The 26,826-nt window shown below is 36.9% G+C and overlaps 1 protein-coding gene across 4 annotated transcripts in view; it reads right to left on the bottom strand.

Moving 5' to 3' along the window:
• EXOC6 (exocyst complex component 6) overlaps positions 1 to 26,826 on the bottom strand; it is a gene marked incomplete at its 5' end in the record, with an annotated part of 206,041 nt that overhangs the window by 18,275 nt on the left and 160,940 nt on the right. For all 4 annotated transcript variants that reach the window (XM_082630075.1, XM_082630072.1, XM_082630073.1 and 1 more), the window contains one exon: positions 18,914 to 18,987. In XM_082630075.1, coding sequence (XP_082486201.1) covers positions 18,914 to 18,987 — 74 coding nt within the window. The remainder of the gene's footprint in view (positions 1 to 18,913; positions 18,988 to 26,826) is intronic.

Here is a 26,826-nt window from a genome sequence, read left to right as displayed (position 1 = left end):
ATACATGGTTGGGAAGTGCCAGAAATGACAATGTCTGACCAAGACTCAGGAAGAAATGGGGAAAGTTGCCATGAAGTTTTCAAAAGGACAGAGAGGCCTCTGTTTGAATGTGGGCTATCTCAAGACATCTGGAGCAGCAGTAAGGGTCCTGCCTGGTTAAGGGGAGAGCTTCTAGGAGCTCTGGTTAGATTTTCTGAAATCCCTTCTAATTCTCAAGTCTTAGGATTTCATGACCATGAAAATCATTGAGTCACAGACCGAAGGTAATTGGAAGATGATCTGACATTTAAGAAAACACAAGAGTCAAAGATAAAGAACTATAAATTGTAACACACTTTAGGGACTAAACTGTCACTTAACATTAAATACTAAGCACTGTAATGTATACCTAAGAAGAAAGTTCAGGCAAAAATACTATAATGATTAATTCTCAAGCCAAATAATCGCTTCAGCAATCTCATCCTTTCAATATATATTAGCAAAAATTTTCATCATGACTATATGATCCACTTGGTTCTTAAGAAGTCACTATTGACCTAAAATACACTAATCTAAATTTATTTTAATACATGGTTTCATAAACATATAAGAGCGGAATGCATCCCCCCTTCCAAATGCTAGCTGAATGTTAGCAGTGTTGAGTTCCCCGAGCCATCTAAATTTGAGGATGGGTGGCTCTACAGACAACTGAGAACTTCCTAAAGTTTGGAATATGTACATATACCTAATTTGGGGGTTATGTCTGTTTCTCACTTTCCAACCAAATTATGAGTCCTTCAAGGGCATGGTAATCTGTCTTACTTCTCCTTTAGGATACTCAATAAAAGTTTGTTGAACTGAACTAAATTACATTTCATAGAACACTTTCAGATGCAAAAGTTTAAGGACTGTGTCTTTTCTGTGACAAAACACAGCCATAAAGGAAAAGCAGAGAAATTAACGCACATGTAAAAGCTTCTAATTTAAATCACTAGAAAAGCTTTGCACAAATATAGCCTGACTCTGGGACTCTTTCACACATAGATTACCTAGTGGATCCTGATAGTCTTTACACAAAGTTCACAAATCACCTAACTGTTAATTTTTCTTTATCTCTATTTCAGACCATTAATCATATTTGTGTATAACTTTTCACTTGAACATCTCATTCCAGCGAAGTGGAGGCTTTTCTATACTTTATAAAAGGAGAAACCAAGTTTCAGAGAGATTGTCTTGTTCAAATTTATATGTGAAGTAGGATTAAAAACTAATTTCCTCAATTTATAAATTAAGTGCTTAAACAACTTATTTAGGATGGCTTAATTTACATAGGACTTCTTTTTATTTGTATGTATAACCCATCTGCTTTCAAAAAGAATGCTTGGTAAGGTTTTTTAGAACACTGCTGTAAGATTTCACATTAGATATAGCAAATATAGTATGGGCAATCCAGGTTATTTTGTTATATGTAGCAAAAAAATCATAACAGTGAATATGGTGTTTCTGGTTATAATATTCATTAGTATGTGAAACAAACTACATTATTGCTATCTTTCTGACAAAGCATTTAAATATTTAAACTTCTCATAAATTATCCTCACAACTCAAAGAAATCTATAATTAAAAAGAAGAACATTTCTGGCTTCCCTGGTGGCACAGTGATTAAGAATCTGCCTGCCAATGCAGGGGACACGCGTTCGAGCCCTGGTCAGGGAAGATCCCATGTGCCACAGAGCAACTAAGCCCATGCGCCACAACTACTGAGCCTGCACTCTAGAGCCCATGAGCCACAACTACTGAGCCTGCGAGCCTCAACTACTGAAGCCTGCGTGCCTAGAGCCCATGCTCCACAACAAGAGAAGCCACCGCAATGAGAAGCCTGAGCACCGCAACGAAGGGTAGCCCCCGCTCGCCGTAACTAGAGAAAGCCCGCACTCAGTAATGAAGACCCAACACAGCCAAAAATAAATAAATAAAATAAATAAATTTATATTTAAAAAAGAGAAACATTTCTATTTAATAAAAGAAAAAATATTAGAGAAAAATATTATTTCTTATAAATGAATAATTGGAATTTTGGCAAAAATGTGAATTAATTTTGAGAGGAAGGATAAAGTTCCCTTTTGGAAAGTGTCAAATACTGATTTTATATCTAATAATTAATGGATGTATAATAGTTATTAAAAGCCAGAATATCACTACTCTTTATTGCTGGCAGACTATTCTAAAAATTTTAACTTATCCCTATCAGTGAAAAAAATAGCAAGAATATCAATGATTAAAAACCTTTAGATTTGGGACTACCTCTATTTACATTATGCACTGGCTTATAATTCCCAGTCTATGGAGGCAAAGACTCACTCCTTTTGTAACACATTGAAAATTTACCTCAAAATTAATCATACTATAATACTATAGATAAGGAATATTCCCTATTTGTCCAAATGCACAATTACACAAATGATTTTTCCCCATAAATCTGTTAATTTTGTTTATTGTCATATTTACTAACTTAAGCATTTCTCTTTAAAATAATTCTGATTGGTATAATTTTTTTGAGCATTATTTTGGCAGTACCCAGTAATTCCACTTCTAAAGGGCTGTAAAAATACTTACACTATTGCTCAATATAGATGCCTAGGAATATTAACTGCAGCATTACTTATATGTAGAGAAACTGGAGGGACTTCCCTGGTGGTCCAGTGGTTAAGAATCTGCCTTCCAATGCAGGGGACATGGGTTTGATCCCTGGTTGGGGAACTAAGATCCCACATGCCACGGTGCAACTAAGCCCATGTGCCACAACTACTGAGCCTGCGCTCTAGAGCCCGTGCGCCACAACTAGAGAGAAGCCTACGTGCCACAACAAAAGATCTCACATGCTGCAACCAAGACCCGATGCAGCCAAATAAATAAATATTAAAAAAAAAAAGAAAGAAAAACTGGAGACTCCTTAATGTCCAACAAAAGAGAACTTGTTTAATAAACTACTCATATGAAAGAATGCTATGAAGAAGTGAAAAAGAGTAAAGTAGAGCCATATTTACCAATATGAAATCATGTAGCGTTGCATGAAAAATGTAAATTATAGCGTATATGGTCCATTTCCCCCCTCAATCAAAGAATTCTGTATGTGTGCATACAAGTGGGTGCATGTGTGTGTGTTTAAATGTACATTTTAAAAAGTCTATCGGGAAACACACCAATGATTTTGAGAGGTTGAAGAGGAGGAAAAAATGAGAGCTTTCCTTTTATACACTTCTTCATGTTAGATTTTTCTGTGTGTTTTAAACAGGAAGCATGCAATGTTAACTTCCTGATTTTTATAATTGTAGGTAACTATACAAAAAATTACCATTGGGGGAAGCTGGGTGAAGTATACAAAGGATGTCTCTTAACTATATTTGTAACTTCTTGAGAGTCTGTAATTACTTAAAAAAAAAAAAACAAAAAGAACTGTGAGCATGTATCATTTTTGTAATTATTATGGTGTTTGTTTGATTTTTTTCCCCTATTTTCAAAAAATCATTTAGAGGGTAATTTTCCAAACTACAAAACAGCTCTAAACCTTTACCCTTAAAATAATCACAAAAATCTAAGTTCAAAATTTATATCAATAACTGAAGAAGGTATAAGCATAAATTACATACCTAGTTAAGCACATAAACTGTAAGGCACCAGAATTATGACACTGAAAGGCAAAAGTCATTTAGGTACAGCCTAATCCTTCCTAATCTAAGCTCTCCCAAAGGGCAGCATACTTTTCTAATATCTGGACCTTAAAGGTAAACTTTGTGAGATGTCTGATCTTGTTATATTCAGGAGTAAACCCAAAAACGTCTTCCTTTTATTCTTTGGCACTTCAAATGAATTTAGGATTGTCTAAGGAAAAAATGCTTGCTGGAGGAGCTGTGTGAACAAGCTTGTTGTCCTGCTACCATATCTAGTCAAGCATTTGGATACTACAACTTTGGCAAATCCCATTAATACTTTAAGAAGTCAAAGACTTTAAAACTTCTAAAGAAAGTTCCTGTGAAGTAGTCGCAGGGGCATGTTTAAGCAAGCAGAGTGTGTATACAATATAGTAACAAATACAATGCAAACAAAAGAAGATTTGTTTAATTATAGTGGAAATAATTGTTATTTAAAAGTGCCTTCTTCCTCATCATAAAAGAATAAACTGGACTAGTGGCAAAAGAATTGTATGTTATGATGCCTTAAGATTAGTAACAGAAGACAGAAATTTCAAAGTAAAGTCTTGGCAGATGCCCAGTCTCCAAGGCAAGAATTATGGCCTAACAATTCCTTCATAACTTACAAGGCTCGTTTCATGTCCCTTTAGGTAGAATCCAAAGTTGTTCAGTTTGAGTCAAATACAAGTATATATTTATCAGGTTTCTCCTATCTTTCTCTGGTGAAGTGCATCTGAACTTCTTTCCTAAATTTTATAACCATTTGGGGGCATGTTAGAGAGAGACTGTCTGACTATGTATATAAAAGGGTAGAAGAAATTAGGTGAGGAGGATAATGAGAACAAGAAAGTGGGTTCCCAGGGTACTTCCCTTATTCAGCAATATTGTTAGAAGGAACTATGCTCCTCATAGTTTAACATGATATAGGTCTGGCACACAAGCCTTGCCATCACCCAGATGAAGTACGGTATACGCAAAGAGATGGTAACTTCTGAATCAACTAATGACACCTGCAATGCAAATTTCACACAATTCACTGATTTTAACAACAAAGATTAAGCATGCCATGAAAAAGATCTCTCCCTGAAGTAAATTATACACCATTTTCCCACACAGATTTCATTAAATCATTAAAATATATAGTTGACATAGTTGAGGAAATAGTTTCCCAACAGCACATGGTAGTTATTAAGAGAAGCAGGAATCCATCCTATTTCCTGATTTCCTACACGATAATGTCCTCTTCAACACACCATTTAGATTCTTCAGTGGCTTTCTCTCTACACTCCTTAATTTCCATCCTTTCAGCCAAGATATCTTTCTGAATCTAATAGTCATGTTTATCTTCAACTTTATCTTCTTTGATACCAACTAACTCATCTCTCTAGCTCTTATTTTATTGTCTACTGTTCAATTCTGTTTCCCCAGTGGCTGGCTACATAAGGCACTCAATAAACATTTCTTGAATAAATGAATTAGTAAATGAAGCAATAAATGAAAATCCATCCATGCATAATGCCTTTTACTACAAACAGTTCTAGGATTCCGCTAACAAATGTTTAATTTACTTATACACTGCCTTGTTCCAAAGGCATCTTAAAGCAACTTACAAAAATACATGCAAGATAAATACAGCTTAATAACTGAGAAAAGTCAGGGCCAAGAGAAAGTGAAGACAGGAGAGAAGATAAGGTTAGTATACAAAATGCACGTGATGCTATCCTATATATTTGAGCATTCTAGCTCTGTAATGAAGAATAAAATATAATTAGTTGGATAACTCACAGTATTTTGAGATAAAAACAAACTAGTTGTTGTGGATAAATCCAACCATTTCTCATATTGAAAACAGAAACCTCTGAGTCTACATGAAGAAGCTACTGTGAAATATAGTGAACCACAGCATCAGTAATTAAGCATAGCAATCAATCATCTATACCCTAGACTACCAAAATAATCATCTAACTGTTCTTCCTGATTCTAATTTTGTCCCTTTTCCATCTATTCTCCTTAGGATAGCCAGCATAATCTTTTTAAAATGCAAATCAGAGGATGATACTAACCTGCCTAAAATCCTTGAATGGTTTCCCATCATACATAACATCCCAAACTCCTTAACAAGGCCCTCAAGGTCCTACACGACTTGGCTCTGACAACCTTCCCAATTTCATTTGCACCTCTTTTCCCCTTGCTCACTACACTATAGCCACACTTTCTCTTCCCTGACAGCACCTTAGGACTTTTCATTTGCTCCTCCCTCTGCCAGGAATACTATTTCCCCATATCTCCTAATTTCATTCGGATATCTACTCCTTAAAGAGGTTTACCCTGACAACCCAATCTGAAGTGGTCCACTAACTCCCAGTTACTATTCACGTTAACCAGTTTTATTTTTCTCACAGAATCTAAATGTATTTGAAATTCTATATAAAGCTATTTGAAATTATCATTGTTTGTTATGGATCTCCCTCCAACAAAACAAGTTTTAAGAGCAGGGATCTTGCCTATCTTGTTCACCACTGTATCACCAGCACTTAAAAGAGTGCCCAGAGCAGGTGCTCAAATATTTGTTTAATCAATAAAGACATCTCTGGAAATGGGACAGCTCTTTGTGATCTGGCTTCATCTGGACAGCTTTCAGTTTCCCTAGAGCAGTGATGGTGAGACAACTGTTGTTAGGTCATATATGATGCCTTTGTGAATCTATTAAAACACTGGACCTTCTTCTCGGAAATATGCACATATAGACAAAATTTTGCATAAGCCTCCTAAAACCAACCTGTGATCCCCAGGTTAGAACCCCTGATCTAAAGGCACATAAGGACCTTTATGCAATGCAATCTATGTTATAACCAATTCCTGCTCATGGAGTTGAACGCTGAAGGGAAAAAAAAAAACAGTAAAAAGCTACAAATCATTCCTAACAGATTTCTCTACAAAGTGGTAGAATATCAGAGAAGTCAAATGAGCAATAGTCACAGCTAATGGTTACTTAGTCTCTCATGTAGCATATGGTACTGAGAAGCCCAGATTTGGAATTTATCATGAAAGAAAATGGCATGTATGTTGATGACATATATAAATAAGAAAACATCTGAAGTAGTTTTATGGGTTGCCTTTTTAAAAAATGGCATATACTATACTCTTGTTCCAACTATGAGATCATATTGGATCAGGATATGGATAGTAAAGTTCCAAAAATTGATAAAGTTAAAAAAAAAAAAACTAAAAAGAATTGGCTTAATATTCCGAATGGTCCATTGACTCTTCTGGGACACAGAGAATCTTCCCTGGGTACCATTAATAAAAAGATGCATGTATCAGGTCACAAAATGACTTCTAAAAAATATATTCTTTAAATTATGTCAGATCAAAGAAGTGATGGAAGGTAAAAGAGTTCTTTTAGGTGTACAGCTCCTCCTTTGCCTGCTAGGGAGGACCTGGTGACAGGTAAAAGAGGCAAAGTGAACAAAGGAGCTTTTGTTCCCCTACCCCTTCTCTTTTTGTATCTGAAGGTGCTTACAGCTAAGTTAACGTGTAAAGTAAACCATCTAGGCAAAAAATTTCTGTAAGTTCTAAAGGACTCTGAAGTTTTTTCATCACGTTTTTAGTACCACTAAGTAGGAATACTATCTTCTTTGTGACATTTTGGCTTTGTTTTAAGATTCTTATTTTGGAAGGTATTAGGTTTTCTGTCTTAAGGAAAGGTGCAGTTATCTCGAAAAAAGTCACTTCAAATGTATTTAATACTAGGAGATGCTCTTTATAACAAACAAAATATAGAACATACCTTGATTATTTTATCAAAATATCTCTTTCAAAAATTTCCCATCTCATTTACAGAGTATTAGTAAGGGGGGGGAAGTAGCAAATATATTCTTTATTTCTCTCCAAGTATGCATACTGTGGCTCAATAATGATAGCCTTGATGATTCACTAAGGAATCTGACAACTGTTAGGATCTGAACTCCATATGAGCTGGTATTTTAATTTCCCCCTTTAATCTCTTCATTCTTCACAAGCAATCCTGTGTTACTGTCTCATGCTTCTTAAAAACAAGTTATTCTGGGGCTTCCCTGGTGGCGCAGTGGTTGAGAGTCCGCCTGCCGATGCAGGGGACAAGGGTTCGTGCCCCGATCCCGGAAGATCCCACATGCCGCGGAGCGGCTGGGCCCGCGAGCCATGGCCGCGGAGCCTGTGTGTCCGGAGCCTGTGCTCCGCAACGGGAGAGGCCACAGCAGTGAGAGGCCCGCGTACAGCAAAAAAAAAAAAAAAAAAAAAAAAAAAAAACAAGTTATTCTGTATGACTGACTGACTGGTTTATTGAATCTAAGCAGCATTAATCCTCTAGTAATTACCATCCTTCATAAAATCATCTGAATGTTTTAAAAAAGAGGAAGTTCAACAAATTATTTTTGAAAACTTTCTACTATTTTCATCACTTTTGTATTATTTGTATTTTAATATTTAAATTTCATCTATCTACTGAAAGGTTTATCTTTTTGCTTTCAGAGCCCTATGTTTTAACTAGAACATAGTTCTAGGAACCCATAGAGTAATGCAGTGTAATAGTGGTCCACATAATTCAGTGTTTTCAAACTGTGTGCCATAGAACACTGATTTGCAGGATAGTAAGAGATTTTTTTTGAAAAGTATTTAGTACTCAAACAGGTTTGGGGGGAAAAAGGGGATACATCTCTATTATAGGACTTCTCAAAGCCTTCAATGTGCTAATGAAATTGTGAATTTACAAGAGAGGAACACAATATTCAGGATTTCCTAAATTTGTCTATAATTTACTTTCTTCATGACTCACTGTTCCAAATAACAGAAGTTTAGGACATGGTGCTTTATTTAAGTTCTGCTCTATATTTAGTCACTGCTGATCACTCAATTAAGGCATATACTGCCTTTGTCTAAATTCCTATAATTCCCGTTCAAAATATTTCTTTATCCATAGAAGAACAGTTGGGTTTGGAGCAATGACAACATTTCTTAGAAATAACATATTATTATTTTAGTATCCCTAATGATGACCAAGGTAAATCAAGAAATGTTTGTAATGCTTACACATTTACTCGAGAAGGCAGAGAAATGTGTCATGTATTTTTAGAAATACTCCCATCAAAACTAACTGAAATAAAAATTTTTTTACCGCTTTTAAAGTATGTTTCTTTTTTTTTTTTATTTTTTTTTTTTTGCGGTATGCGGGCCTCTCACTGTTGTGGCCTCTCCCGTTGCGGAGCACAGGCTCCGGACGCGCAGGCTCAGCGGCCATGGCTCACGGGCCCAGCCGCTCCGCGGCACGTGGGATCCTCCCGGACCAGGGCACGAACCCGTGTCCCCTGCACCGGCAGGCGGACTCCCAACCACTGCGCCACCAGGGAAGCCCCTAAAGTATGTTTCTTTACATGGAACATTAACTTACATGTAATATCCCAATTCCAAATAAGGTGTTTCTGTACACCAAAAATATTTTTGAATATAACTGAATAATTTGCATTCACTTATTCAACATTTATTGATTGTTTACTATGTGCCAGGAATAGGGTTAAGCAATACATGTATGGTAGTGAACAAAAAAGGCATGACTGGGCTTCCCTGGTGGCACAGTGGTTGAGAGTCCGCCTGCTGATGCAGGGGACACGGTTTCGTGCCCCGGTCCGGGAGGATCCCACATGCCGCGGAGTGGCTGGGCCCATGAGCCATAGCCACTGAGCTTGCACATCCGGAGCCTGTGCTCCACAACGGGAGAGGCCACAGCAGTGAGAGGCCCGTGTACCACAAAAAAAAAAAAAAAAAAAAAAAGGCATGATTCTTGTCTTCATGGGCTTGTAGCTTAGCTTTTTTCTTTTATGTTACCTGAATTGTTATGAATACTTGCTCTAGAATTGCTTTATTTTTAAAAATACGTTTGATGTTGTGGGGGTATAGTTAGGCTGCTATTTTAAAAACTCAACTTGATAACTAATTTGCTAATGGGGAATGGCATGAATCATGAAATATAAGCATACAGTTAGCTGGGGGACAACAGAAACCATTTTACTTGTATATTAGAAGCACATATCATTTATATTTCAAAGTCTTGTGTTTTATAACTATTTTACATTAAAATGCTACGAGAGGGACTTCCCTGGTGGTGCAGTGGTTAAGAATCCGCCTCCCAATGCAGAGGAGACGGGTTCAAGCCCTGGTCCGGGAAGATCCCACATGCTGCGGAGCAACTAAGCCCGTGCGCCACAACTACTGAGCTGCGCTCTAGAGCCCGCGAGCACAACTACTGAGCCTGTGTGCCAAAACTACTAAAGCCCGCACGCCTAGACCCCGTGCTCCGCAGCCAGAGAAGCCACCGCAATGAGAAACCCGTGCACCGCAACGAAGAGTAGCCCCCCCGCAACTAGAGAAAGCCCACGTGCTCCAACAAAGACCCAATGCAGCCAAAAATAAAAATAAATAAATTTATTTTAAAAAATGCTATGAGAGCCAATTCTTTTCAATAAATGGTGCTGGGTCAATTGCATAACCATGTGGAACAAAATCAATCTTGAACCTTACACCCCATACCATGCACAAAAATCAATTCCAGATGGATTGTAAACCTAAATATGAATGGTAAAACAATAAAACTTTTAGAAAAAAACATTTATAATTTCAGGGGAAGGCAAAGACTTCTTAAACTGGACATTAAAAAGAACTAATCATAAAGGAAAAAATAATAAATTGGATTTCATTAAAATTATGAGCTTTTATTCATCAAAAGCCACCACTAAGAGTGAACAGACCAGCCACAGAGCAGGAAAAGATACTTGCAATACACACATTTGACAAAGGAAGGACTCATATTCAGAATATACAAAGAACTTCTGGAAATCATTAAGAAGCAGACAATCCAATAGAAAAAAATGACGAAAAACCTGAAAAGTTTACTCACAAAGGAGGATATTCAAATAGACAATAAATAAATGAAAAGGAGTTCAATTTTATAAGTCATCAAGGAAACGCAGATTAAAATCACAATGTAAAACTATTGTATACTCCCTGGAATGGCTGAAAAGGAAGAGACAACTAATATCAAGTGATACCGAGGATGCAGAACAACAAGAACTCTTCTACACTGCTGGCTGAAGTACAAACTAGTATTCTTGCTTTGGAAAATGGCTTCACAGTGCCTATTAAAACTGATTATATACCTACCCCCCTGACTCAGCAATTCCACTCCTAGGTAAATACCTCAACAAAAATGGGTCTGTTCACCAAAAGACATGCAAAAGAATGTCATGTTAGCTCAATTTGTAACAATAAAACTGGAATCAATTCATATGTCCATCAATAGTAGAATGTATAAATTATGGTATATTTATATAATGGTAGACTACACAGCAAAGGGAATGAATGAACCATAGCTACATGTAACAACATGGATAAATTTCACAAACATAATATTGAGCAAAAGAAGGCAGAACCAAAAAGTTAATATTGGGGTCAAGGGTGGTGGTGGTAGGTTGAACTGGGAGATTGGGATTGACACATATACAGTAATATGTGTAAAATAGATAACTAATAAGAACCTGCTGTATAAAAAATAAATAAAATTAAATTAAAAAAAGAAAGTTAATACTGCATTATTCCATGTATACAGAGTTCAAAATCAGACAAAATTTATCTGTGGTGTTAGAAGTAACAATAGTTGTCATCCTTTGAGAGGGAGAAGTGCAGTGAGGGGTAGGAGTCTCTTTTGAGGTACTTACTGGTCAAGTTCTTTTTCTTGATCTGGGTGTTACAGAGATGTATTTATTTTGTCAAAAATCAGCAATAGTATGATTTGCCTAAATGTATGTTATATTTCAATAAAACATTTATTTGAAAAGTGCTATGAGATCCATATATATTTTGCACAATTCGAATTCTCTCTCAAATTCTCTAAATATAGTTCAGAGGAATGATCACCCCTCTTTTCCCTATTTTGCCTGAAATAAAATACTTGAAAATGGAAGCTAATCGTAGAGAAAGAAAAATTCTAATTTTTATGGCACAGGGTTGTAACAGGCAGAAGAAAATGGTATAGAAAAAGAAAATGGCTCATATATAAGCTAATAAGAACCACATATTTGATTTGCACTACAAAGGCATACCTCTCTAAGGCTTTAGACTATATATTCCCAGATTTTTTTTTTTTTTTTTTTTTAGCCGTGCAGCATATGGGATCTTAGTTCCCCAACCAGGGATCGAACCTGCACCCCCTGCAGTGGAAGTGAGGACTCTTAACCACTGGTCCGCCAGGGAGGTTCCCTATTCCCAGATTTTTAAAAGGCTCTTCATATGACAAGGTATCCGATCACTCACTACCTTTGTAGTTCTCTCATGTGCTCTCCAACTTGTGAGCGTCCATACCATCATGCACAGTCTTAACAGCCCCAAAGCACAGTGGTCTAACCCAAATACCACACTTTCATTAGTGTAGTCTAAGAATTCCCAGCACGCTGTTGGTTCATTTGGAGTTAACTAAAATGACCAGGTCTTTTTCATAATATAAGTCAGATTTCCTACATCCTGTATTTTTAAAAGTTTAATTAAAAAAATTAAATACAGCACTTAATATTTTTCTTGCTAAATTTAACTTTTTTGGCTTTGGCTTATCACTCAAGACTACTGAGAGCACTTTGATTTTGTCTTCTATCATCTTAGGTAACTTTTCTAGCTTTGTGTAATCTATACAAATAATTCATATTTCTTCTATGTATTTATCCAAGTCATCATTTAAAAAATATGTTGATCCCAAACTGTCAAAGACAGACATCTAGAGGGTGCTGCCAGATTCTTGACTTAAAGCAGCATTTCCCAAAGTATATTTCATGTAATACAAGCCAAAATTAGTAAGGGATGTGTTCTGTGATGAGTTTAGGTTTACCACACCATTTCTCACTCCTTACAATTCTAATGCACATGGTAAGTCTCTAAGAGGGAATTAGAGTACAAAGTGTTTCCCAAACTTAGCTGACTTGGAATCTTTTTTAAAGAAATCTTTTCTCATCTTGAGAAATCAGTGTTCCTGGAAAGACACTTCAGGAAAATGTAGGGTGAAAAGATACATCAGCCAACATTCTTTAGGGAAGAAACTGTTTTATTAGCTTCAAACCTACCTAATTGCATTATCATCCAACCTACCTCAACCTCTCCATATTGCCTGAAGGATTATCAAGATACTGTCAAATGCTGCAATAATATCTTGCCAGTCTAATTTATCACAAAGTGAAATAGGACCAGGTAAAGAGGATTTAGTATTAGGATTATTAGTGAGCCATGGATGCTCAGTCTACTGTGAGAATTATGCTCAATAAGAAGCTATGAAAGTGAGAGATACGTTTTTAAAGTTTCCCGCTAAGTTGGCTACATTTTAAAAGTTTTGGTGATTAAAAACTAATCTTTAGTGGACTTTCCTGGTGGTGCAGTGGTTAAGAATCTGCCTGCCAATGGAGAGGACACGCGTTTCATCCCTGGTCCGGGAAGATCCCACATGCCGTGGAGCAGCTGAGCCTGTGTACCACAACCACTGAGCCTGCGCTCTAGTGCCCAAGAGCCACAACTACTAAAGCCCGCGTGCCCTGGAGCCCATGCTCCGCAGTGGGAGAAGCTACAATGGTGAGAAGCCTGCGCACTGCAACAAAGAGTAGCCCCTGCTCACCGCAGCTAGAGAAGGCCCGCGCGCAGCAATGAAGACCCAATGCAGCCAAAAATAAATAAAATTTAAAAAACAAAACCAAAAAAACCTAATCTTTAGTTTCCTGGGAAATTCAGTTATGTGGGACACCTCACTTTCCAGTGATATTTACTGAAATCTTGCTATGTATTAAGAACGAGTTATTTTTCAAAGTATCACTGAATACTATATATTATACAAAGTCTTATAATAAAAATAGTTTTAAAATTTTAAGGTTTTCATACATTGTCAAAAGAATTTTACATATTTTGAAATTCTTTTGAAATCCGTTTGAAAGATTACATTTAACAAAAGAGATGGTCTTTGTAAAAGAAAACAGATACAAGTAAGTATACCAAAGTCCTTCACCATTTAGTGACTTCATTTCAGAACTGGGGGTAGAAGGTTGGTAGGCTTTACTTATAAAAAATGTACATACAGACAAATCATGTTCAAACGGCATGTTTAAAATTGAGTGAAGTAGTATACTCCCATAATGCAGTATGAGTACTGCTAATCCTCCACATTGTCTATTGGGGCAGTAGGTCTTAAAATGTTGTTGAGATAACTGGCTTCCATTAGCAAGCGTGTGATTGGCAGGATGATAAAGTCTTTTCACTCACAGGTCAGCTATTTCCTTTTCTTTAGAAGAGGGCAATTCTGATGATCCATCTTTTAGCTACAGTCTCTCATTGAGTCCCAATTCTCTTGCCTTCAGCTTTGATATGGTTCTAACTTTCCTCTTGTATCAGCTCATACTTGTCATCAACTCCTCTATTCAGAACAGCAAATATCAGGAGTTTGACCTCAGGGCAAAGTCCGGGTGGGCAGGTAAAATTTGACCACTAGACCTACTTCCTAATCTTTCATACCCAGCAATTCATGAAGCAGTATCAAATTCAAACTAAAAAACAGAAGCATGACCCCTTATAAGTACTATGAAAAGGGCTTTTTTGCCTTTCTAAGTATACTTGAAAAGAACTGTCAGCTGCCCTATTAAGACAGAAATGGATCACAGACCAGGAAAAAAAAAAAAAGGAAAAGTGCAGAAATTCAACTGAAATGTAAATAAAAGTGTTAGCACCCTCTTTATGTTTGGTGATACACTACTTCACAGAAAAGTGTTAAAATAATATGCTGCTATGAAATATCTTTATGAAGTTAGGAACATAAAAACACTACTGAAACTTAAGGTATCCTTATTTAAATAATCACTGATACTGATAAAAAACATTACATCACCTCATATGAGATTAAAGTTGTCAAAATGAATTTTATTTTTGGCCAATTCCCATACTTGGCATTTCACCACTAAACTGTTTGTAAGTTAATTTGAAAAACAAATATAGGTGAAAAATAACTATCATTATCAAATTATTAAATCCAGGCCTCTCAAATCATAAAATTCAAGTTATATCACAGCGGTCCAGTAGCTGAAGACAAGAATTAGTTGCATCGGGACTTCCCTGGTGGCACAGTGGTTAAGAATCCACCTGCCAATGCAGGGGACACAGGTTTGAGCCCTGGTCCAGGAAGATCCCACATGCCGCAGAGCAACTAAGGCCATATGCCACAACTACTGAGCCTGCGCTCTGGAGTCCACGAGCCACAACTACTGAGCCCACGTGCCACAACTACTGAAGCCTGCGCACCTAGAGCCCGTGCTCCGCAGCAAGAGAAGCCACTGCAATGAGAAGTCCACGCACTGCAATGAAGAATAGCCCCTGCTCACTGCAACTACAGAAAGCCCACGCACAGCAACAAAGACCCAATGCAGCCAAAAATAAATAAATAAATTAAAAAAAATAATTAGTTGCATCTTCTTGTTTATTTATTTATTTATTTATTATTTTTGGCTGTGTTGGGTCTTCACTGCTGCACACGGGCTTCAGTAGTTATGGCTCGTGGGCTCTAGAGCGCAGGCTCGGTAGTTGTGGCACATGGGCTTAGTCGCTCCGTGGCATGTGGGATCTTCCCGAACCAGGGCTGGAACCCGTGTCCCCTGCACTGGTAGGCGGGTTCTTAACCACTGCGCCACCACAGAAGTCCCTCTTCTTGTTTTAGAATACAAAAGTACAAGAAGAGAGCATAATTAAATTTTAACATTAATAATCAGAGAAAATAATTTTAAGCCTCTTTTAAGACTAGAAAAATTAATATGTCAAAAATTAGCTCATGGGGCTTCCCTGGTGGCGCAGTGGTTTACAGTCCGCCTGCCGATGCAGGGGACACGGGTTCATGCCCCGGTCTGGGAAGATCCCACATGCCGCGGAGCGGCTGGGCCCGTGAGCCATGGCCGCTGAGCCTGCGCGTCCGGAGCCTGTGCTCCGCAGGGGGAGGGGCCACAACAGTGAGAGGCCCGCGTACCGCAAAAAAAAAAAAAAAAAAATTAGCTCATCAAAATTTTCTATCCACTACTCGCTTCCACTGCGTACTAACTACCATACTTTAAAACTATGTTTTATATTAACTAGTTATTTCTATATAAATCTTTTATTTTAACAGTTCCATATATGTGTCATAATAGATTTCAGAATTCTAAATGTTTCATAATAGACTTTTTTATTCACTTAAGTCTCTTAAAGAAATTACCTTGCAGTGGTTAAGTATCCACCTGCCAATGCAGGGGACATGGGTTCGAGCCCTGGTCTGGGAAGATCCCACATGCCACGGAGCCACTAAGCCCGTGCGCCACAACTACTGAGCCTGCATACCACAACTACTGAAGCCCATGTGCCTAGAGCCCATGCTTCACAACAAGAGAAGCCACTGCAATGAGAAGCCCGTGTGCTGCAACGAAGAGTAGCCCCCGCTCACCGCAACTAGAGAAAGCCCACGTGCAGCAACGAAGACCCAATGCAGCCATAAATAAATAAATAAATAGATAGATAGATAGATAGATAGATAGATATTTTAAAAAAAGAAGTTACCTTGATGAGGAAATGTCAATCAGGACTTAATGCCTCTAAGTGTACTACTTGATAAGTAAATCAACAAAAAAGATTTGAGATGTTTATTAATATTTATAAGTCTGCCTTCATAACAATTCCCTAGTGAGCTATATGCTTGTAAAGAGGATTTCTTTGCTGTCAAATGATGATTGTGTTTGAAGGAAGAAAGTACCTAGGATCAGAGTTTTAATCTGCTTTGAACTAACTACCTATCTGGACAAATCAAGGAACAGAATCTTTGCCAACAGCTTTATAAATTATGTGATCCTACAGCAACATGGATGGATCTAGAGAATATCATATGAAGTGAAGTAAGTCAGAGAAAGACAAATATCATATGATATCACTCATTATGTGGAATCTAATTTTCAAAAAATGATACAAATGAACTTATTTACAAAACAGAAACAGACTTACAGATATCAAAAACAAACTTATGATTACCAAAGGGGAAACGCTGGGGGAAGGGATAAATCAGGAGCTTGAGATAAACATACACACACTACTATACACAAGATAGATAACCAACAAGGACCTACTATATAGCACAGGGAACTCTACTCAATATTCTGTGATAATCTATATGAGAAAAGAATCTGAAAAAGAATAAATATATTTGCATGTATAACTGAATCACTTTGCTGTACACCTGAAACTAACACAACATTGTAAATCAACTATACTCTAATAAAAAAGTTTTTTTAATTATGTGATCCCATCTACAATCCTACAATGAGATTACAAGCTAGTTAACAGCATAAAAATTCATACAAAACTGACAAAACAGCAAACAATAAATTTCAAATTTTCTGTGAACAGATTATTTGTATATAATGGGAGCTATCCTTGAATCACATATTCTTTGGATTGGAGATCATATTCATGTAAGTGGTCATAACCTAATTTGGAAATGAATATACCACCAAACCTGTTTCCAACTTGGTAAAGGACTCAGTTTTCTATATCATCTTATTAGGCGCAACAGGACAGCAACAGAGATAACTCCTTGTAAAGAAAATGGATCTACCTTCAATAGTAAGAATATCTTCTAATAAACTGAAATGGAAGTTCAGAATCCACTTTCTTCATTTTCTACTATCTTCCCCTTAACTTAGTAAAGCTAACCATCTGTAGATCTAGGTCACTCATAATAGTGTTTCTTGTTTGGCATAATACATGAGCACCAATTGTAAACAGAAATAAATATGAATACATTTTCATATTTATTTAGGTTATGAAAATATTTAGGTTATTTCATACTTATGTTATGAAAATATTTCATAAATACTTTCAGTGCTTTACAGATTATAATTGGGAGACAGAACAGCTTTTTCAATTTTCTTCTAAACTTGACTTGAAATACCAGTTATTTCCACATGACTCACTGTCTTGTAAGTATTCCTAGCCAGTTTGTGGGTATTGTGCTTCTCTAAAGGATTGTTAAGCTCCATAAGGATGAAACTATCTCTTATATTACTTTTGTGTCTATTTCAACCATATCTCCTCTCTCCAAATAATCAATACTTAGCATTTCATAAATACTTATTGAACACTGGCTTGGAATTAGAAAAAGCAGCTCTGTGTTCAAACATTTATTAAAATCAGAGCTCTTTAACTGCTCACACTGGTCCTGTTCCAAACATCACTGTGGAAGAGTCTATTCATACCAATGGTGGAGCCCCATCTCCAGTTATCTCCATCCCTCAAAGGGGATGGGACCATTAATAGACTGATACCACAGTGACTTTCTTTTAATCCCATCTCCATTTGGTTCTTCTTGCCAAGGGCAGCAGTCACTCCTGTTGTCAATCCTAGCACTCCTAAGCCCTCTAACTTGGATCTACCCCTCCTCCACACTCCTGTGCCTCTCAGCTTTATTAAGCTCCTTAATCCTATGATTAAGAAAGAAAAAGAAATAGGAGGAGGAGGAAAGAGGAAGAAAGGAATAAGAAGCAAAATTATGAGGGAGATGGAAAAAGGTAATATGAAGAAAATAAAGAAAACGACAATAGAGAAGTTAAAGAGTAAACTGAATAGAAGAAATTTAAAAATCATATTTGTTATTATACTTAGAGTTATGTGACTAGAAAAGAATTACATAAATGTATAATTAATTACCTTTAAAAATTAGTTTTATCCTTCTTTCTGGAAGCATACAGAAAAACTATAAAAATAACATTCTTTACACTGACAACATTTTAAGCAAGGGGTTCCTTTCAAGGTTGTAATAATGTACATTTAACTTGGGTCCTAAAACTAATGTTATACTACCAATTTTCATATATGACCATGAAATCATTAAGAAATAATTTAAGCTTCAAGTGTTACTAAACCAAAGTATAAAGTTTTAATTTATTCATGTGCTTTGCAAGTAATAACTAAGTTAAATATCCACCAATAAGAATGCCCCATGAAGTTGAGACACTGAATGGGTATAGGTTCAAAAGAAGGACCAAATACAGTTATCAAAGAAGAACTTTTCTAAAGAAAAGTTTTTTCAAGGCAAACAAGCATTCCTGTAGCATTAAAAAAAAAAAAAAAAAAAAGGTGAGAAGTAGAAACCAATAAATGAGAAGTACATTATTACATCTTACTTGTCTGAGGTCAATGAATGCTAGCTGCAGAGTATCCCCTTGGAATCCTGGCACGGGCTCAGAGCTGGCAAACACTATTTAAAAAAAAAAAGAATAAAAACAAGATTGCAAAATATACAAGGGTTTAACCACTAAATTAATTTCTACTCATTACAAATGTATTATAATATTTACAGGTAATCATTTCAAATGAAGACTATTTATAACCTTCAATTTTCACCACTGAGAATGTTCTCCACACCCATTACCACAAATATTTTAATAACTTTAAACTTCCAATCTGCCAGTTAATTACTCTAATCCTTAATTACAATAAATTTTAAATGGTTATCCATTTAACTTTTGTAAAAGTTCAAGGGTAGTAATATACTTCAATCAAGAAAAGTTTTCTGACTCTTTTTAGCCTTAAGTGAATGATTATAGAAGCATTTTGAAACTATACCAATTGCACGGTTGTCAACATATTTCAAAACATCTGCTTTGTTACAGAATTTGCTCTACACAAATCCTACTCTAGCTAACAGCGATAATAGGCAGCCATGTAAGAAGTCAGTTTTACAAGCAGTTTTACATTTTACAGCAGGTAAAATGTTCAAAGTAGCAAAATGAGGATGATGCAGGAATGCCTGTTCATTTATTTTAAATATTTTTTTTCCATAAAGGAATCCCACCTCTTTAAAAACTAAGAGACATCTTAAGACAAAATAGATTTCTTAAGACAGATTTCTTAATATCTTTAGAAGAAAAATATTTTGAAAGATATTTTTCAACAAATTTTTTTTTTTGGCCACGCCGCACGGCTTGCAGGATCTTCGTTCCTCAACCAGGGATTAAAGCAGGGCCACCACAGTGAAAGCGCCTATCCTAACCACTGGACCACCAGGGAATCCCTTTCAACAACTTTTTTGTACTTACAAAAAGTTAATACTAGTAACATAGCTTTGTTTAGTTAGTTGAAGACAATCTCAATACTAGTTATTCTGAAAACAAAAGACTTGTGGCTCATAAAAAAGACCCTATCATTTTACACACATGCTTCTCTGGTAAGAATATGAACACTTGCCACCACTCTCCTTCCCCATTAATATCTGAGTTTTCTTAGAGAGTATTATGGATTTTCCATTTGTGAATTTATCTGACCCAGTATTTTAGAAACTGCTTACATTGTTAGCCTATATAGATCTTGGAATAACAAATATAATTCTTAACTTTAGTATATTCTTGTGAAATATAGTTTAGAAAGGCTCAAAAATCAACATCTAAAAACAATAAATACATGAAAGCCTAGCACAGCGTAATTTATTTGGCATTTTTGGAGAATGAAGAATTCAAATTAAGTTTTTCTGTTGATGTTGTTTTTAAGTTAATTATAATTTTTGCTTTAAGCATCAAAACTTTTTTTCATCGTAGGCATTTTTTGATAAAGTTTTAAACTGCATCATAATACTTTCCCTTTTTTTTTTTAGAATACTAAACACTATATAAACTTTTCTTAATTCTCTTCATTGATAACCATTAAGAACACTTTTTATTCTATACAATACAATAAATTCCCAGGGCTGCTATGGTATTAACAGCTGTTTTCTATTACATTAAATAGCTCAGAATGCTGTGTTGTTTGAGTTCTCGTGTCTATCTTTTATAATTTTTCTGCCTTCCCTCTTACAGTTTTAACATAAATTCTTACTCCCTCCTCTCTCACTTATCTCTTATTTTGTTATCTTTAATCTCCTTGAGCAGGTAAGTAAGCTAATCAATTACTAGAGTAGTATCTAAAGTAAGAGAAAACACAGCCTGAGCATGGGCCTCTCCCACAAGTAAGGTGCATGAGTTTATATATGCCTTTGAGTATATGTACCTTTCAGTTACTCAGAGTTACACCATTTTCCTCCTTACTTCTTGGTTCTCTGCTGGGTACTAAGTAGCTATGGCCATTAGATAGGTGACTACATTCATCTTTCTCAGGCCCCCTATTTCCAGAAAACTAAGATTCATTCAGCAAATCTAACCATACTTTTCATTGTTTACTATAATCTACTCACATCACTGTCTTTTCATACAATGAGAAGTAGAATACTTTCATACTGTGGCAACTCCATCACCCCCTACCATTGCCCAGATAACTGAATTGCCTCTTTTTAGTAACATGAGATCTTAATTGAAAAATAACAAGCAAAATTCTAATAGCTTATTAAAAGAAAAGTTTTTTTTTAATCTAAAAAGTACTTTTCTTAAGACCATCCAGCATATCATTGGCTTTCGTGGCAAGTCTCAGGCTACTGTTTCCAAGTAACAATTAACTATGAATCCCCTAATGGTCTCTAATCAAGGCTGTATATGTTAGCTCAGCTTCTACCATCACCACATATACATACACATATAAAGACTTCCTATAATACAGAGAGACTTACTTTATATATCAGGCATAAAAATCAGCTCAATTTCAATTATACTTCGATTATTATGCACTTAATCTTCCAGAATTTTTCTACACTGAAAATAAGCTGTCATTTTTCTTCTCTCTCAGTTCCTATTTAAGATACTACAGTTTAATAAGCCCCATTGCTTGGCATTAATCCAAAGAGCTTAGAGTCAAAATTATAATAGTACCATAAATTTATATAACACTTTATAGCTTACAAAGCACTTTCTCACATACCGTCTTCTTTAATCGTCATAATAATTTATCTTAGTAAACAGGGCATGCAGATGATGGATCACAAAATCTTGCAGCTAGAAGAGACACCCCCCTTTGAAATATCTCCAACAGTCCTCTGAAGTCTCCGTTTAAAACTCACCAAGTTCTTCATTTTATAGGGCAGAAAAGTTAAAATTGAAGTGATTTGCCCAGATCACATAGCTGATTTAGATTTCCTGACATTCAATTCATTGATCCAGAACCTGATTAAGTATTCAGCCTCTCATCTTTTTTTTTTTTTTTTTTTTTTTTTTTTTTGCAGTACGCGGGCCTCTCACTGCTGCGGCCTCTCCCGTTGCGGAGCACAGGCTCCGGACGCACAGGCCCAGCGGCCATGGCTCACGGGCCCAGCCGCTCCGCGGCACATGGGATCCTCCCAGACCGGGGCACGAACCCGTATCCCCTGCATCGGCAGGCGGACTCTCAACCACTGCGCCACCAGGGAGGCCCCAGCCTCTCATCTTTTATGCCATCTCTTCTAAGAACCTAACCAATATGGAAGTGAAATTCACTAGTTTATAGCTCTCCGGTCTTTTCTCAAATATTTTTTAGGGATAGGAGGCTTCATATTTTTTCCTTTACTTCTTTAAAACTCAAATGCAGTCAATCCTGTTGGTTTTATCCTCTACAATATCTTCAGTCTGAATCTGTCTCTACCTCAGTTCAAGCTATCATCATTTCTTGCTTGCATTACTAAAATACATTCTTATCTGGTCTCTCTGCTTATTGTGTGCCACCTTTCCATCTACTTCTCCCAGTAAGATGTAAATGTGATTTATGCCACTTCACAGTTTAACACCTTTCAATGGTTCCCCATCACCTTCACAATAAAGTAGGACAAGTAAAATCCTTTATAACCTGGCCTTTGCCTATCTCTCTAGCCTCATCTCTTACCACCTTCCTAGGGGCACCTTAAACTCCTTCCATTCCAAACCATCTGCACTTCCTTGTATATACCACAGTCTCTTACCGAGTACCTTTGATCCTTCTGCCTGGAGCATCCTTCCCCTTCTTTTCCACTGGGTAACTCTTACTTATCCTTCCATTCAATCTACATCTTCCGTGGAAGACTTCCATTACCCTGCAGCCTGGGTTAGGTCCCTCCTCTGTGATCTCCCTGAAACTTCTGCACACAGCCTAACTATACTACCCATTTTGCTATCTTATAATTGTTTATCAGTCTGGGTTTTCCCACCAGACCATGAACTCCCTGAGGGTAGGAAATATACTTCCATTTTTATATCCCAATCACCTAGTATAAAGCCTGATACATAATGAGTAGGCAATAAAAGTTCCTTAAGTGAATGAAGGAAAACTGAACAAATAAACTCTAAGGGGATGCCATCCAATCCTGGTAATTGACACGTTCTCCAGCTTTTTGATTAGATCTAGAATGATGCTGTCCAACAGAACTTTCTCCAGTAATAGAAATATTCTATATCTGAGCTGAACTGAATTCTTAGTTTTATTTAATTTTAATTGAATAGTCGCATATGACTGCTAGACAGTGTAAATCTAGAACATTCTGTGCATATTTAGTGTATTTATTTCAAAATAACTGAGTGTGGGTAAGAATACTCCAAATGTTTCCTTCAGCCGAAACTAAATTGTGAGTTCTCACAGGAAATAGAGATTTTTTTTTCTTTAACCTTTACATACTCTGTGCCTGGTGTACAAGAGATATTCAGTAAATGCGCTGAATGAATAAATAATAATACAAATAATTAATTTATACTAATATGGTCCCAATAATTCTAGAGGTAGATTTCCATCTGAACTTTTTAAAGAATTGATGACTGATTTTTGGAATAGCTTTAAGTTTGTCTTCAGATTCCTTCTTGGCTCAAGCAGATTCTCAATTTTATATATTTGTCATATTTTGGGGCTTCTTTGTTCTCCACCCTTGGGCCAACTTTTTATTATTTTTATTTAATATCACCTACTTCTTAATATGATATCTTTGTCATTTAATCATGCCATTAAGGAAAGTTTTTTGTTTTTTTGTTTTTTCCAGTACACGGGCCTCTCACTGTTGTGGCCTCTCCCGTTGAGGAGCACAGGCTCCGGACGCGCAGGCTCAGAGGCCATGGCTCACGGGCCTAGCCACTCCGCGGCATGTGGGATCTTCCTGGACCGGGGCACAAACTCGTGTCCCCTGCATCAGCAGGCGGACTCTCAACCACTGCGCCACCAGGGAAGCCCAAAGATAGTTTTTAAAAACACACATTGATCTTGGTCTTTCAATAAGATATTTAAAAATAGTTTCCAGGGCTTCCTGGTGGCGCAGTGGTTAAGAGTCCGCCTGCCAGTGCAGGGGACACAGGTTCAAGCCCTGGTCCAGGAAGATCCCACATGCTGTGGAACAACTAGGGCTTTGCGCCACAACTAATGAGCCTGCGCTCAAGAGCCCACGAGCCACACCTACTGAGCCCACGTGCTGCAACTACTGAAGCCCGCACACCTAGAGCCCGTTCTGCGCGACGAGAAGCCACCACAATAAGAAGCCTGTGCACTGCAACGAAGAGTAGCCTCCGCTCACTGCAACTAGAGTAAGCCCACATGCAGCAACAAAGACCCAATACAGCCCCCAAAATAATTATTTAATTAATTAAAATGTAAATTAAAAAAAATTTTAAAGATTAAAAACAAATAAAATAACATTAGAGAGGGAGGTAGAGGGGAAGGTGTCACCTTATTGGGAAGGTAAATTTTTGCTGTATCAGTCTAACTGAGAAGAAAATACGATTGAATTAATTTAGATAAAACAAAGTAAAAATTAATACATACTGTTGAAGCTGTGATTATAATGACAAAAAAACCCTTACAAATTGGCAATCTATGATGTTTTAAGAGAACAGAGTATCTATAGGCAAAAACATGAATTATTTGTAAATCTAACAAAACTTTAAGCAGGAAAATATGCCCTTCCTGCCCTCAGGATCTATGCACAGATGTACAGGATTGGTATGGGGGGAACAAAGATGGCTAAGAAGTCAGGCTATAAGTATTTATCCTGGCATGAAAATATAAACCTCTGAAATTAAATGCAGAGGGAATAAGTCCTTGAACAATCCTGTCCTAGGCAGACCGTTATTTTTACTGTAAGGTGGATTATTTGGAAAACATTTACACAGGGTAGGAAGAATTGGGAAGTGCAAGAAAAAGTGCCCATGGAATCAGAAGAGTAAATAGATCAAAAGATTGAAAAAGAGGGTGAGGAGGCTAGGCTAAATAAACTCTCAAGACTGCTTGTGGATGACAAGGCAAGGACATATAAAATGGAATAATTTCATAACTAAATAAATGACTGACTGTAAATAAAAACAGTCTGCATATTGAAAAGATTTCTCATAATTCCATTTCTTACTAGATCTGAAGATTTAAATTGGCTAGTTAGAACCCAACTTTTGGCTCGGCAACGTATTCTATGTGGACCAGATGTGTCACTAGAAGCGATGACGAAGAGCACCATCTAGTGGTTTTTCTGGTGGTGAAGAACTCATGCCTGGGAGTCAGGGGTCTTGTTAGAATTCTTGACTGTTAAATTCTGTTACGTGTGGTTGGTAGCAGTGGAATGCAAGCCTCTAGAACCAACTGCCCCTCTACATTCATCACCCCACTCTTATATAAGGTAGTATCTATTCCTCTCCCTTTCTTGGAAAAGGAGCAAAGCAGCCTAAATTTGATACCCTAAATGCCATTAAAACCAGGAACAAACTCAAGTAGGCAAATAATAAAAGAGCATCCAGCTTACTTAAAAAAAAATAAAAGACAAATATCCTCTCATACCATCGACATGATTTTGCCTGAAACCTTTTATTTTGGGGTACGGACCTTTTTCAAGGATAGAATTAGAGGCCCTGGGGTCATAGCCATATACATACAAAAAAATCTATAGAGACTTTCTTTTTTTTTTTTTTTTTTGAGGTGGGCTAAGCCTTTATCCAATTGCAAAAAGACCAAGGCCTTCAAACCTAGAGATTCACCTATTTCTCAATAAATCATCATTGAAAAAGGTACCAGTGCTCTTCAACCTGGAGCTTTTTTAGTGCTTATGAATTTAGGATGTTAGACTCGTAAGAGTTAATAACCTCAGTTAGGTATTTGTGTAGAATATATGAAAAAGTACATTCTAGACCTATTCTGGGTACCTCAAATCCTTCTGATTGCCTGATGCTTTGGAAATGTTATTTTGTTAGGGATGTGAAGGATTTCTGAGATACCTTTATAGGAACTTAAGAAGACACTTTTATTTTTTCCTCTATACTGTTGCATTTGTAAGGTGCCTTCTGTTGCGACCCAATATATGAGGTGTTTAATAAAACAAAAGCACATACACAGATTTAGAACATCAGCTTTATGCCAAGCTTTATGCCAAGCTATGCCAAGCAAATGCTCCTCCAAGAAGTGATTTCTCTTGAACTTATACAAAATCTGTAACAGGATTAAAGGTTCATTGTAGCTTTGCGGGGGGCGGGCTACGTTTGCAATTCCGAATGGAATGCCTTCCTGACTTCTCCAACCACACAGTTATAGTAGTATTATTGGTTACGGTCAAGTTAACCAAAAATGTCTACTTTATTCATGCATAAGCCCTACCTAATATTCTCAATCAATACAACTTTTTATCTAAATTAGGTCTGCTTCTTATACTCTGTCATAGTACCATCTACTTTTCTAGAATTTAACAACTTATAATCATATTTATTAGTGCAGTCATATAACGAATGCCTCCCCACTGGGCCTAAACCCCAAGAGGGTTAGGGGCTTTTTCTGTTTTGTTTACCACTGTATCCCCTAAATGCCAAGGACTTGGTAGATATGAAGGAATTAATTAATGCATGACTCTAAAGTACCATACTCTTCTTCGCCTTAAATTTTACTACTTCTGGAACTTCCCTAGTGGCGCAGTGGTTAAGAATCTGCCTGCCAATGCAGGAGACACAGGTTCGATCCCCGGTCCGGCAAGATCCCACATGCCACGGAGCAACTAAGCCCGTGCACCACAACTACTGAGCTGACATGCCACAACTACTGACGCCTGCGCGCCTAGAGCCTGTGCTCCACAACAAGAGAAGCCACCGCAATGAGAAGCCCACACACCACAATGAAGAGTAGGCCCTGCTCACCGCGACTAGAGAAAGCCCACGTGCAGCAATGAAGACCCAATGCAACCAAAAATAAATAAAATAAACTTATAAAAATAAAAATAAAC

The sequence above is a fragment of the Mesoplodon mirus genome (genome assembly GCF_964341445.2).
Source record: "Mesoplodon mirus genome assembly, chromosome: 2".
NCBI classification, from domain to species: domain Eukaryota; kingdom Metazoa; phylum Chordata; class Mammalia; order Artiodactyla; family Ziphiidae; genus Mesoplodon; species Mesoplodon mirus.
Note: the sequence above shows the minus strand (reverse complement) of the source record. Positions and strands in the feature narration are given on the sequence as shown.